The sequence below is a fragment of the Sus scrofa genome, chromosome 1, assembly GCF_054392235.1.
Source record: "Sus scrofa isolate SSC_HxYL_T2T_F1_AM1 chromosome 1, Sscrofa_HxYL_maternal_Yorkshire_Landrace_v2.0, whole genome shotgun sequence".
NCBI lineage: Eukaryota > Metazoa > Chordata > Mammalia > Artiodactyla > Suidae > Sus > Sus scrofa.
The window spans coordinates 252,657,713-252,673,624 of NC_139383.1; the positions used below are offsets into that span (position 1 = coordinate 252,657,713).

General features: G+C 39.4%; 1 protein-coding gene across 1 annotated transcript in view; it reads right to left on the bottom strand.

Moving 5' to 3' along the window:
* ERP44 (endoplasmic reticulum protein 44) overlaps positions 1-15,912 on the bottom strand; it is a 108,652-nt gene that overhangs the window by 16,280 nt on the left and 76,460 nt on the right. Inside the window, 4 exon segments of the mRNA NM_001137629.1 lie at positions 4,374-4,515; positions 5,655-5,766; positions 12,364-12,480; positions 14,328-14,385. Of these exon segments, the coding sequence (NP_001131101.1) occupies positions 4,374-4,515; positions 5,655-5,766; positions 12,364-12,480; positions 14,328-14,385 (429 nt within the window).

Here is a 15,912-nt window from a genome sequence, read left to right on the forward strand (position 1 = left end):
GTTTTAGTTTCACCCTGTCTCATCTCCTCAGCACAACCATCCTCATTCTGCCACTTACCCAGCCAATCAGCTGTAGTCAACTTTCCCAGTATGAAAGTTTAAGTAATTATGATTATAATTTTTACTGATTTAGTAATTTAGGATAAATAACCTTGATCCCCAAGTTGGGGAACTTCATTCACATTCAAGGAACCTGTTAATTTTCCTAGGAGTAACCTGAAGTCTGTCCTACTGCTTTTTCCTGTTACTGGGGCTTCCAGGGGCAGCTGATGTAAGAACCCTTGATTAATTAGGAACAGATGGTATGATGTTTTCTGGCCACAATTTTTTAGAAGGTAAGCTTCTCTAGAAAGTCCTTCTACGGCCTTATACCAGACCCCATCATTTAGTCTCTTCTCTCTGGGCTGGAGAACATTTCCTAGACATGCCCTTAAATGCTCTTAGGCTTTAAAACATCCCTCTTTCCTATCTCCATATAAAAGCTATTCCTTTACATTCGGCAAGAAATCAATCTGGTCAAACTATAGAAAAAAAACTAAGTATTCACAAATCTGTGATTTAGTTTGTTACTAGGAAATACTGTCTTCTTCAAACACCTTTCATATTAATACTTACACTGTTTTTCTATGCACTGAAAATGTAACTGCTTTGGTATCAAGTGTTACGAGTTTGGGATTTGGGGGTTCAATATACTCTGACATGAATCCCAACCCTGCTACTAATTAGCTGTATGGCCTTGCTAGTTATGCTACCTACCTAAACCGCAGTTTCTCTGAAATAAGATATAAACATAACACTAATAGCACCTCCCCTTGCCACCACCGCCCATGCTGCCTGCCTCTAGCACGGGAGGAGACCGCATCATAAATCTGCTTTCTCTCTCCTTACCACAACCATACTTCCTCTAGTTGACCCCAGAAGTGCTGAGTTACTAAGTAAAAGTAATAGTAATTATAGTAATTAGTGGAAACTGCTTATCATTTAAGCCTTAATTACCATGCAGCACAATAACAATTACACAAGCCATTAAATGTGTCAGAGTCCCTTTGCTGCATGTTTTATTTGATTTTTAACACTAACATCTATTCACATAGGCTCAATTTGTAGTTCACACAGCATGTGCCCCCCTTACAATTAAAAAAAATATTAGAGATAACAGTGCCTAGGAGGGGAAATCAGGTACCTAAGGGAGAAATTAAAGAAGTACTTTATTTCAAAGAGTTTCAAATATAGTCACTTCTCTTATCTCCCTCCCTGCTCACAGGACTAAACGCTTGCACAACGGGAGAGGATCACTTGCCATTTCCATATTTCTTTGGAGAATCTTATTGGCTCAGTGTCTTTTCACACCAGGGCATAAAAAGAATGCTACCAGCTGATAAATCAGTTTTTCTTAGTCAAGTGCTCATCTTTTGGTCCAGTGAACTAGCACTGGTGGGTAGGGGGAGTGGGACACGTGACAAAGAATATGACCATTTGTCTTATTTTGGGTACACTGACAGACATACAAAAATGGGACTGGAAATGCTAGAGTGTTTTAAATCTGATTTCAGAACCAGAAGAAAAAGAGCCAAGATGGACTCTTTCACGCGTTTCCCTTCATGTGTAACGATGTTCCTAGGAATAAGAACCAAAGTTGAGCATAGTTTGGTTGCTGACTGGTAAACCTAAACTGAGTCAGCATCCTGTTGACTTCCACTAATTTGGGGCTTTATGCTGTGAATTTCCAGTCAAAGGAAGAAGTAAATAATCAACCCAAGATTTATCTACCACCAAACGTAGGGAAATGTGTTGAAAAGACTTCATGTAAATGACCCATAGGTAGGGTAGCATATTAATGCCAAGCACAGTTACTGCCTGGAAGCTCTAACGTGAGTTCAACAACTAGACTAGGTGCCCTCTCTCCTAAAAAGTTTGTTCTTTTAGCTTGAGCTTGTAGCTTCTGGAAGTAAGCCAATGAAGTAAGAGGAAGAGACACACAACCAGCTAAGATGTTTCTAGTCTATCATAATAGTCAATACTCACATACTTGCTAAAGGGACTATACAATTTCCAATTTTTATCCAAGTAAATGCCAGGATGTCAGGGAGATCTGGATTTTTTAAGGTGGATGTCTGCGAACAACTATTCTTTCTTCTTAAATCCAGCATAGTCCTGCCCTCTCAGTTATCCCCCAGCTCCTCACTCTGAGCAAATGATCTTACTTCCTTAGACATAGTTAAGAAGAAGAATCAGACAGGACACTCAGCAGTCTTCTGCTGCTGTCACCAACACAACAATTCCCAGACAACACAAAGAATACTGCATCCTTCCTTTCCTTTCTCACTAGAGAGCAGAGGTTATTTCCTTTCCTATGCTTCTCATTCCTCCCTGTTCCCTATGGCTTTGCTTTATTAGTTACTCTCTCTTCTCCTTATCTCTTCAATAACTCCTTATTCCATTTGATTCTGTTCCACAAGCATTTATTTAATTCTTGTTACACTAGGGGATGAAAAAAAGAAAAGCTAGAACTTTACTTCATCCTAAGTAGTTTCATCCTAGCTCTCTGGAGCTAACTATTTTTCTTTCCCTTGAGAGGCTAGCTTCTTGCAAGAATTTTCATATCAAAATTTCATTTCCTCACCAGTCACTCTTCAATTCATTGCAACACAGCCTTTTGATGGGGTCAGATCTAACAGATGCTCCATCTTATCTGATTGAACATTCCTACTTGCTAGAAGTAACCCTCTCTCAATTACCATATTACTCTTTTTTGGTTTTTCTTTCTCTTCTTTGATTCCATCTTTTCCTCTTCAGTATTTTGCACACGTTCTTCCTTCTATCCTCTCCTTAAATGCTGGTATTCATGAAGTTTCCATTCTCATCCCTGTTCTAGGTTATCTCATCTGTACAATGACTACATACATCTTCATTGTTCAAGACCCAGCCCTGGAGTTCCCGTCGTGGCGCAGTGCTTAACGAATCGGTCTAGGAACCATGAGGTTGCAGGTTCGATCCCTGGCCTTGCTCAGTGGGTTAAGGATCCAGTGTTGCCATGAGCTGTGGTGTAGGTTGCAGATGTGGTTCGGATCCCTCGTTGCTGTGGCTCTGGCGCAGGCCGGTGGCTACAGCTCCGATTAGACCCCCTAGCCTGGGAATCTCCATGTGCCGCGGGAGCAGCCCTAGAAAAGGCAACAACAACAACAAAAAAAGACCCAGCCCTTATCTCACTGCTGGATCCCAGAGCCATGTAAGCCAGCCCTTCTGGACACTCTTCTCCTTTGTGGCCCACAAGTACCACAAATTCAATATGCCAAGAAAGGGAAATTGTCGTCTCTACTGAAAGGTGGCTCCTCCACTGAGTTCTCAGCTCAGATAGTGGCATCGCAACCTAGTTAGCTGTTGAAATCAGATTCCTGGCCATCACTTCTGGCCTCTCCACTCCCCCATTTACTGAAATACCAAGTCCTCCTATTCCATCTAAAAAATGTCAAGAATCCTGCTTCTCTCCAGCTTTAGTGCTACTGCCAGAATTTAAGTAATTCATTCATTCAAGAATCATCTACTGGTTAGCTATCATCCACCCCTGTCTGGTTTACTGAACAGCCTCTGAGATTTTATGTTGATTCCCTCTAATCTCTTCTCCAGTTTGCAGCCAGAAATGATCACAAAAACAAAAAACAAAACCAATGTCCTGATTAAAACCCTTCAATGGCTCCACGTAATTAACTTCCTTAACACAGCATCAAAGGGCTTTCATGAACAAGCCCCTACTTCTCTTGACCTCATCCCCTCAGCAACCCTTCCCATCCACTCATATTCAGCTGACAGTCTCTGTAATTGTTTTGCCAACATCGCCTTTCTCTAAGCCCTGTCTCCCTCTCACCTCCATGATAAACTACAGAATTTTGGGCTTACTTTAGGCATTAACTACAGAAATCTTGGACTAGGTGTCTCTGCTGATCTCTGTCAGAGCACTTCTCTTCTTATAAAACACAAATGCCTGTTACCCAGCCTACCTAGGATTATAATCTACTTTCCTTGATGTGCTGACAAAGACCAAATTCAATTGAAAATGAATTTCAGAGGTCAAATATTTCTTTCAGAGGGTTACTTCCCAAGCATTTAGGATCACCTAATGCTGGCATTTTAATCTCATAATTCTCAGTCATATATGTTATGATATATAATATCATAATTCTCATAGTCAAATATATTATACTCTGGAGTGGAAAAAAAAAAAACAAAAACAAACACTTATTCCTTCCAAATAACAAAGTATTACTGTTTCAACATAGGATTATTTAAAAATAAGCAAATATTCAAACAATTGTTTTTAAGTTCATTTTTAAGACACATAGCAGTAATTTTAAAAAACCAAAATGAGTACTTACAATACATCTCTGAAGTCTCCAAACACATACATATGCCTAAAGCTGTCGATAGCTATTACAGGGCAATCTGCTGGAGTTTTCTGTATGTGCAGAAGAGGATGTCTAAATTTGTCACAGTCAGCATGTAAAAAGTTTATCGTACCTTGAAAAGAATGGAGAGGTAGATTAGAATATTCTTAATTGTATTCTCATAAATTTGAACTTGCAACCTAAATATTATACTTTAAAAAGGTAGGATTTTTATTCTTAGGGCAGGGAATATAATTTTTAAAGAAATTATATGAACTCAATTCAAATTGAAATGTTACAGTGAATTTTTTATTTTCCTTTAGTGTGCAATCATCTGCTCTGCAGACTGCCCAGGTCTGGAGAGCAAGTTCCAGAAACTGATACATCTGTTCTCATGGGACGATCTTCATTTCATCAGGGATGCCCTTCCAGGTGCTACTGGTTGACTTTTAAGACCCCCAATTTTTGTTTTTTTGTCTTTTTGCCATTTCTTGGGCCGCTCCCGCGGCATATGGAGATTCCCAGGCTAGGGGTTGAATCGCAGCTGTAGCCACCGGCCTACGCCAGAGCCACAGCAACGCGGGATCCGAGCCGCGTCTGTGACCTACACCACAGCTCACGGCAATGCCAGATCGTTAACCCACTGAGCAAGGGCAGGGATCGAACCCACAACCTCATGGTTCCTAGTCGGATTCGTTAACCACTGCACCACGACAGGAACTCCCCAAAACCCCAAATATTTATGGTGACTAATACAGGCATGGTTCTATACAAAGTCTTCAGTTTAATTTGTTTGACTTTCTTTTCTAACTACTGAGGGAAAGCTCGTGATACCTTAAATTCTTTTTTGAAGCATTGGAGCAGTCCGCGGAGAACTACCCAACTTTGTTTCACTTAGAAACACAGTAAATGTTAATGAGCAATATCGCTGGGACTATCTCTTAGACAGGGCGCAGACAAATATGAAGATGCTGGAAGAAAGTTCCTTAAAACACTGTCCACCCATGACCTCACATTTCATATCTGATTTTAAAGAGCTAAAACACTCATGGTTTAAACTTAAAAAAAAGAAAGAAAGAAAGAAAACTATGTTTCCTATTATCTCTACTAATGTCTCCCAACCCCATGTTCTCAAGTAAATTCAGGGGTTGAGTAGAGTTTAAATAATTTGTTAACCCACATATGTTTTTGTCCATATGGAGATAACAGAAAAGGGAGAAAATAAAGACAAAGAGAAAGGAAGGATGTAAATAAACACCTTAATCTTTCTACCTTTTTCACTTATTAACTGTCGGGCTACTTCATTCTGGAATATTTCTAAACTTTCTGTATCTTCTTTCATGTGGAAGAGTATGAGAAAAGGCAGTCCTTCTTCTGTCAATTCCTGTATAGAGAAATATTCAATCAGAATTATCAGGCCTCTCCATCCAGCTCCAGCTATTTTCTAGGTAGGAATAATTTAAACCCAACCCATATAACATGCAGCAGGTGCAACATCCCAGGAAAAAGAGATCCAGTGGTGTAAATAAATGTCCTAATGCCTTAAGGAAGAAGGAATACATTTCCTTCGCCTGAAGTATCCAAGTGCTCAGAGGACCCACATGTTCTGCTGTACTGTAAGAACTGATTTGCCTTAACTGGGTTGGCCTGTTAGTATTGGAGGAAGCCATGACATTTAAAACCTGAGTCAACCAAAGAAGGAACTATGCTCGTTCTTTTTCAAGATGTTGAATTTAGGGGAGGGTAAATAGTCTTCAAGGATAACACTTGAAAAACTGAGTGTGTTAGCAGTAAATAAATTTAACTGATTTGCAAACTTATGTTTATCCTAAGGTTTATTGCAAAAACCACTCTATTTACATGAGACCTACCCAAAACTGAAAAGTGTGATTCGGAGCAAAAGACAAAAACTCCATAACATAGCCATTTTTCAAACAATACACAATTTATCAACATTATTAACAAATACCTGCTACTATATATGTGTATGTTTACATACCTTATATGTATACATACACAAAAATGCCTTGAAATTTTTTATTATTGTTGTTGGATAATAAAAGAGGAATGTGGTGAGTAGAAGAATATTTTGATCATTTACTGTCTCTGACAATTGCTAAGTTCTGAATCATAAGATAAAGAAAGGGCCTCATTTCCACTCCTCTTTTTTTTTTTTTTAAAAGTCTTTTTATGGCTGCACCCATGGCATGTGGAGGTTCCCAGGCTAGGGGTCAAATTGGAGCTGTAGCTACTGGCCTATGCCACAGCCACCGCAATGCGATTCCAAGCCACGTCTGTGACCTACACCACAGCTCACGGCAACACCAGATCCTTAACCCACTGAGTGAGGCCAGGGATCAAACCCGAGTTCTCGTGGATCCTAGTCGCATTTGTTACTGCTGAGCCATGAAGGGAGCTCCTCATTTCCATTCTTTTGCCTACCTCTGTAACTTAGGAATTGCGTCAGCAGAAAGCACACATCCTTATCCTAGAAAAACCTGAAACTGGAACTTATTTCATAGGATAGGAGTTTTCCTCTGCTTCTGTCTCCATGTTTAAGCCTGTTCCACTCAAACACAAGATAAATGATTAAGTCTCCCCCACCCGCACCTGCAGCATATGGAAGTCTGAGGCCAGGGAATGATTCACAGCTGTAGCTGTGACCTACATGACAGCTGTGGCAACACCAAATCCTTAACCTACTGTGTTACTGAGCGAACTCCAAGTTTTCTTTTTTTTAGTGAGATATACAGTCAGCTTTCCCTATCCACAGGTTCTGTGGTTGGCTGAATCCCTGGATGTGGAACCCACGGATACTATAGGGCCAACTCTAAGGGACTTGAGCATCCAAGGATTTTGGTACCTGTTGGGATCCTGCAATGAATTCCTGGGGGATACCAAGGGATGACTAATTCACGTACCATAAAATTCACCATTTTACAGTGTAAATTTGGTGGGTTTATTATATTCACAAGGTTGCAAACATCAACACTATCTTATTCCAGAACATTTCATCATCCCCAAAAGAAACCCTATACTCTTTAGCAGTCACTTCCCATTTCTCTTCCTCCAGCCCCTGGCATCATGTTGCTGTTTTAGCAGAGTGATTTAAAATTTCTTCTGCCTCATTTTTTATCTCTTGGGCTCACATTTTTTTCTTTCTCTACACACAAACTGCAACCACCCCTTCACTGTTCTGTCTTTGGACTTCTCTGCTCTAGCCTGGGAGCATCAACTAGTTCAACAGTCTCAATCACCACCTCAAGCTGGTCCCTCGCTTGTATCTCCAAGACCGGTTCCAGTACCCTCAATACTCAGCATAAATGCACAGCCCCCCCCCCCCCCGACCCCTTACTCCCTTATTTCCATTAGTGCTTCTACTTCTCTTAGCCTCTTGGTTTCAGAACAGAAATGCCTTTTTTAGAAAGCCATGCCTGATTCTGCCCCATCACTGGCAAAGGTAGAAATAAATTCCCTCTTCTGAGCTCTTAGAACATTTTCTCTGTGCCCCTCATGTGGCATGGGGCATGTCTTTATGTAATATTTTCTGTACATGTGAACTACTGCACTGAAAACCCCTTAAAGACAGAGAATCGTATTTTGCTTCTCCTTTGCTCACAGATTTTTGTACACAATTAAGGTGTAATCAACTTAAAATTGAATAAATGAAGACATAAATGTTGCTGAATAAATACTGGGAAAGAGACTTAGCTGCCTTTTAGAAAATTTAAAAGCTACGAAGTTAAAAATAAAGACAAATATATTACTTTATAACTAAAAAAATAGTAATTATAACTAAACATTTTTTTGCTGGAGTTCCTTTTGTGGCTCAGTGGGTTAAAGACCAGCATCGTCTCTGTGAGGATGCAGCTTCGATCCCTGGCCTCGCTCATCTTGAGTTGCTGCAAACTGTGGTATACGTCACAGATATGGCTCGGATCCAGTGCTGCCATGGCTGTGGCACAGGCCTCAGCTGCAGCTCTGGTTCGACCCTAGCCCAGCAACTTCCATATGCTAGAGGTGTGGCTGTTTAAAAAAAAAAAAAAGGAAAAAAAATTGTTTAAATAAAAAATTTAAAGTGCGGATGAACGTAATAACTGTTAAAAGAATAATAATAAATAGATAAGTAGTTTGAAAATATCTATGTGAATTAGTTTGCTAAACTAATTTATATTATTCATTAACATAGGGGCTGGTAGTTTATGCTGCCAGAGCTTCCAAGTTTCCCTATGTCCATATCCATACCAACATTATTCCTTACCAAGCAGGTATTAAATGATTCAAGAGAGGGATATCAAGACAGCCAGACTTAAGGTTCACACATCTTTCCTCTCAGTTTAAAGGATTTATGGATAGTTGATCATAATATGTGTTACAATAAATTTAAAGAATTATTACACATGACAACTATTGTGGCACAGGAAGCGGGAGGAGAAGAGAGACAGACCCCTGCTTAATTGTTTTAAGATTTTGCAGGTCTATCCCTTTAAATTCTGTTTTGAAACTATACCTTTAAGAACTGCCAAAGCAGGTGAATGATGATGACAAGTTACTAGATCTTTCTAAGCCTCTGAGGACTAAATGAGCTAATACAATAAAAAATATAAGTTAATTTAGCTAAACACACCTGAAGCCCAGAAAACTGAAAAAAGTAACGGGGATGTTCATTTGATAAAAACTAAGCAAGCAAGCAAGAGAAGCAAGCTTTACTGGAACAGAACCACACTGATTTATGTATTGTCTAAAGCTGCTTTTGTGCCACAACAGCAAAGTTAAGTAGTTGCAGGGACTGTATGACCTGAAAACTCTAAATTATTTACTATCTGACTTTTTATAGAACTGCCAACCTCTGGAGTCCCCTTGGACCTAATGGTTAAGGACTTAGTGTTATCATTCCTGTGGCTCAGGTTACTGCTGTGTTGTGGGTTAGATCCCTGGCCAAGGAACTTCCATATGCTGTGGGCAGTCAAGGAAAAAAAAAAAAAAAAAAAAAGAATAGGAGTTCCCATCATGGCTCAGTGGTTAATGAATGTGACTAGGAACCATGAAGTGGCGGGTTCGATCCCTGGCCTCGCTTGGTGGGTTAAGGATCCGGGATTGCCGTGAGCTGTGGTGTAGGTTGCAGATACACCTCGCATCCTGCGTTGCTATGGTTCTGGTGTAGGGCAGTGGCTACAGCTCCAATTTGACCCCTAGCCTGGGAACCTCCATATGCCACTGGTGCGGCCCTAAAAAGCAAAAAAAAAAAAAAAAAAAAAAAAAAAAAGAATAGCCAACCTCAGTGGGGAGTATATGGGTGTCTTTATTTATTCTGTGATAATTTCTTGAATTGGAAGGCAGCTATGTTCACCACTATACCATCAACAATGCTTGATTTCTTGAAGTGTATATTTAATACGTGAACTATACACTTACAATTCTCTGAATTATATATGCATACAGAAGGCTTCTTTATTTTTATTTTTTTGGCTTTTTGTATTTTTCTAGGGCCGCACCTGCAGCATATGGAGGTTCCCAGACTAGGGGTCTAATGGGAGCTGCAGCTGCTGGCCTTCGCCACAGCCACAGCAATACCAGATCTGAGCCACGTCTGTGACCTACACCACAGCTCACGGCAACACTGGATCCTTAACCCACTGAGTGAGACCAGGGATCGAACCCGCAACCTCATGGTTTCTAGTTGTATTCGTTAACCACTGAGCCATGACAGAAACTCCAGAGAAAGTTTTTGTAAACTTTAAAAATTTTTTTAAAAATTACGTTATTAAAGGGCTTAATCTCTAGAATATATAAACAACTTATACAACCCAACAGCAAAAAAACCAATCAATCAATGGAAAAATGGGCAAAAGACCTGAATAGACATTTCTCCAAAGAAGATATACAGATGGTCAACAAACACATGAAAAAATGCTCAACATCGCTGATTATAAGAGAAATGCAAATCAAAACTACCATGAGATATCACCTCACACCAGTCAGAATGGCCATCATTAATAAATCCACAAATAACAAGTGCTGGAGGGGCTGTGGAGAAAAGGGAACCCTCCTGCACTGCTGGTGGGAATGTAAACTGGTACAGCCACTATGGAGAACAGTTTGGAGATACCTTAGAAATCTATACATAGAACTTCCATATGACCCTGCAATCCCACTCTTGGGCATCTATCCGGACAAAACTCTACTTAAAAGAGACACATGCACCCGCATGTTCATTGCAGCACTATTCACAACAGCCAGGACATGGAAACAACCCAAATGTCCATCGACAGATGATTGGATTCGGAAGAGGTGGTATATATACACAATGGAATACTACTCAGCCATAAAAAAGGATGACATCATGCCATTTGCAGCAACATGGATGGAACTAGAGAATCTCATCCTGAGTGAAATGAGCCAGAAAGACAAAGACAAATACCATATGATATCACTTATATCTGGAATCTAATATCCAGCACAAATGAACATCTCCTCAGAAAAGAAAATCATGGGCTTGGAGAAGAGACTTGTGGCTGCCTGATTGGAGGGGGAGGGAGTGGGAGGGATCGGGAGCTTGGGCTTATCAGACACAACTTAGAATAGATTTACAAGGAGATCCTGCTGAATAGCATTGAGAACTTTGTCTAGATACTCACGTTGCAAGAGAAGAAAGGGTGGGGGAAAAATATAATTGTAATGTATACATGTAAGGATAACCTGACCCCCTTGCTGTACAGTGGGAAAATAAAAAATACAAAAATACAAAAATAAAAAATTGCATTATTAGGGAGTTCCCTTCATGTCTCAGCAGTTAACAAACCCGTCTAGGATCAATGAGGATGCAGGTTTGATCCCTGGCCTCGCTCAGTGGGTTAAGCATCTGGTGTTGCTGTGAGCTGTGGTGTAGGTTGCAGACACAGCTCGGATCACACATTTCTGTGGCTGTGGCATAAGCTGGCAGCTGTAGCTCTGATTAGACCCCTACACTAGGAACCTCCATATACTGCAGGTGCAGCCCTAAAAAGCACACATACGCACAAACTGCATTCTTAGACTGTGGGTTTTAAAAATGAAGGAGTGAAATGAAATGAAAGATATGGAGTTCCCGTCATGGCCCAGCAGAAACAAATCCAACTAGGAACCATGAAGTTGTGGGTTCGATCCCTGGCCTTCTTCAGTGGGTTGGGGATCCGGTGTTGCCATGAGCTGTGGTGTAGGTTGCAGACACGGCTCAGATCTGGCGTTGCTGTGGCTGTGGCGAAGGCTGGCAGCAACAGCTCTGATTGGACCCCCAGCATGGGAACCTCTATATGCCGCAGGTGAGACCCTAAAAAAAGACTAAAAAGACAAAAAAATAAAAATAAAATAAAGAAATGAAAAATATGTTACAAATACACTAAAGAACAGACAGAGGTACCTCACAGATGCAGCTCTTTATACTTGCTACTCCAACCTCTTGGGTTTTTGTGTGCTGTTTTTGCAAGAGTTGATAGAGTTTGGGATGGACTTTATTTCAGGTGCATGGTATCACTGAGGACAGTTACATTGTAACTGATAATTGCTTTCATTATTTATGATGAAAAAGGAACACAATTTCATTCTTTTAGGATAGACAAGAATCAGAAAACCCTTCTTATGGCAGAGGATTATTCACTGTATGTAAAATGGAACTATCTGCAGGGCATTGCTTCTAAAGCCATTCCCTTAAACAAAGACCTTCAACCAAGGGTGGGATCAGAATCGCTTGAGAAGCATTTTCAAACTCATTTTTAAGGCTATTGTGAACCAGCACTATTGCAGGAAATACAACAGTGGGGTTCTGGGATAGCAGAGGTGGAGAACCACTAGCCTGTATTATGGAAATAGCTATAATGTACTTAGGTTCACTGTGTGATTTTTTTTTTTTTTTTACAACTGATGAGTTTTATAGTAAAAGAGTAAGGTGGGTGGAGGAAGTTTCTTCCTCTTTCAGAAATCTTAATTAAAAATGACACCATACCTCTCCATTTTCAAATGTTATTTCTCGAACAAGTGGAACACATTTATCTTGAATCCAATTGAAAGTCCCATCAAAATTTGTCATATATCCCAAGTACACCATATCTGGAGCAGAATGCTGTTACAAAAACAAAGAAAAACAAATTAAACAAATTTAACCCATACTATCCAAAGTGCTCTTAAAGCCATCTAAGAGCCCAGAAAATTGACAGAGGATACAAAAGGAACAAAAAATATGGAACTTCTGAGAAAGAAGGTATAGATGATAACAAGCTGATAACCCTATGATTGATTATCAGGGACCTCATTATGCAACCTATGACGACAGGCTCTCTGCTTTCCCTTGGATTTGGGTCAATTAAATGTTTATTAGTATCTTCAGCAGCAGCAGTTAGGCATTGTAAAAAGAATTATCCTAATGATTTAATTTAGCTCTCTATCCTTCAAAAATGTTGGAAGAAAATTTGGAGACTTCAAGTGAAAAAGCCTTGAAAAATACATGATACTCTATAAGCCTAACATTTGATCATCTCTAAAATTAATTAATTATGGTATCTGTTTCCACATTCACTCAAAATCAGTACTTATGAAGTGCCTAAAAAGATGATAAATAACAAACATTACCTAAGCCAACTTAATATGACCAAGCACTGTTGTACCACTCACTGTAAGCACCTTTATGTGTTGATGCAATTAATTCTTGAAAATCCCCATAGAACAGGTACTGGTATTATCATGGCTATTTTTAATAATGAACATACTAAAGCACAGAGAAGCTAATAAACTTTCCCAGAGTAATACATCTAGAAAGGTGGCATATTTGATATTAAAACAGTCTCATTCCAGAGCTGGTGCTCCTTTTTTTTTTTTTTTTTTTTTTTTTTTTGTCTTTTTTGTTGTTGTTGTTGTTGTTGTTGCTATTTCTTGGGCCGCTCCCGCAGCATATGGAGGTTCCCAGGCTAGGGGTCTAATTGGAGCTGGAGCCACCGGCCTACGCCAGAGCCACAGCAACGCGGGATCCGAGCCGCGTCTGCAACCTACACCACAGCTCACGGCAACGCCGGATCGTTAACCCACTGAGCAAGGGCAGGGATCGAACCCGCAACCTCATGGTTCCTAGTCGGATTCGTTAACCACTGCGCCACGACGGGAACTCCAAGCTGGTGCTCTGAACAAGCAAACTGGGAGCCACTTAGATTCTGATATTCCAGAGATGGTTACACTATGTAAGCTATTATTAAAGAAATGCAATTGCTGAAAATATAGGCAAATACCTGTATGAATTCAAAATAGGAAAAAATTCATTCATATGACTACATAAAAATTGAAAACTTCAGTGTGTCAAAATACCACAAAAACATTAAAGTAAAAACTATGAATTGAAAAAAATTCCATAAATTTCTACTTGTGTGTGAGAAAAACTGCAATGACAGATCATTAGGTTAATTCAGGGTGACAAATACTGTGATTTTTGCCTCTCTTATTTGTGGCTACCATTGCCTGAGCCTAAGCAGCTGCTTCTAAGGTTTGACACACTTAACTTCTTAGCTAAGGGTTAAAAACAACCTAAAGCGCCTTATTATTATCCAGCAAGTACAGATGAACTTATATCCCAGAAGACCTGGGATTCTGTCTAGTCTCATTCAAGTAGGAGTGATGATCACAGACCATTGAAGCATTTTTCTGAATTTATGTTCCAGGCTGAATGCAAAACAGAGAGGTGGAGGGCCTGGGGCTCAGGGGACCTCTAGCTCCAGCTTGCCACTAAATGCCTATGTAACTTTAGGCCTCTGTGTCCCCATCTTTACTTTGAAAGTTTTGGATTAGCACAAAATGATACCGTAAGGTTCCTTTCTTTACTAAAGTTGTATGATTCTGTGAACATTAATGTACAAAACTACAGATTATACTACATATTTATTTAAATTATTTTTAAATTATACTCACTAAGAAACGGCAACTTACCCCTGGTGGTTTGTAGACTATGTTGTCTCCACTGTATCTTTCTGGTTTTGAGACAGCCCTAACAGAGAGAAGCAGTAATAATATTTTTTGAGAAAAGTAATAGCGATAATATACCTGAATGAAGCAGAACTGCCTAAGTGTTTTGCAGCATATGAATTCTAACAACTTGAAATATATACTTGTACATCTTCTTTTGTTATAAGATGATGCAATACCAACAAAAACATATATTTAAAGGAAAAATTTAATATGAGGAAAATTTTTAAAACAGCAGATTTAGTTAGTGGTTTCTGTGGCTCAGTATTTTATGTTTGGATTGGCATTTTGGCTCTTAAAGCTGTTTTTGACCCCAAACTTTTTCCAGTAACTGGAGTTCAAGGTCACTGATGTGGTCACATAAAACAATCATAAAAACATCATTTACTTGTAAGTAGGACTCAACCATAAATTAATTCTCTACTTTTAAAACCAAAACTTCTAAAAAAACAAAAACAGGAGTTCCTGTCGTGACGCAGCACAAATGAATCTGACTAGGAAACATGAGGTTGTGCGTTTGATCCCTGGCCTCGCTCAGTGGGTTAAGGATCTGGCATTGCCATGAGCTGTGGTGTTGGTCGCACGTGCAGCTCAGATCTAGCATTGCTGCAGCTGTGGTGCAGGCTGGCAGGTACAGCTCCAATTAGACCCCTAGCCTGGGAACCGCCATATGCCATAGGTGTGGCCCTAAAAAGCAAAATAAATAAATAATACATACATAAAATAAAAAAACAAGAACAAAACAAAACAAAAAACAGATAAATTGAAATAACCTACATCATTAAAATATAGTTCCATAAATAAGTAATTTTTAAAATTTGTTCAGTCTCTTATGCCTGGTATGGGCACATAATAGGTGAAAAAATACCTGGTGAGTAAACTCTACAACAAGTTTTAAGTCAAAATGGGTAGTGTTCTCTTTTTAAATTATCTTTGGATTAATCAAACCCTGACTTATCTCCAGTTTCTGACTAGAGCAGTACAAGAGATAGAGGCAAGTGATGCTAAGCTAGACTGATGACAATGGAACAGAAAGGAAGAACATGCTTCATTCATTCATTTGCTATTTATTATGTGCTTTCCTTTGTATGAGGTATGTTCCATTTGGTACACAGTAGTGAACAAAACTGACACCATGGTCTCAGCAAATTTCCATTTTGGTGGAGAAAGATAAAAAAGTAGATATTTTTATTTTGAGTGGTTAAAAACAAAAAAAGGTACTATGAAGAAAAATAAGTGGGTAAAGAATGACAAGTTAGATGACAGTGGTGCTATTTTATATACAGTTATCAGGAAAGATCTTTCTGATGAGATGATATTTGGACAAAGCACTTTGGATAGAGGAAGGGCAAAGGCAGAAGTGTGCTTGCAGTGTTTTGAGGAATGACAGGAGGCCTGCATGGCAGGAAGCAGTAATACTAAAAGCACAGGGAGAAGTTCCTTCATTATCTACTTTGTACAACATTCTTCAAAAAACACTGATAATGTTTACAATCAAAAACACATACAAAACCTACAGAAGCATTAACACAAGGGAAAAGGTCACAAA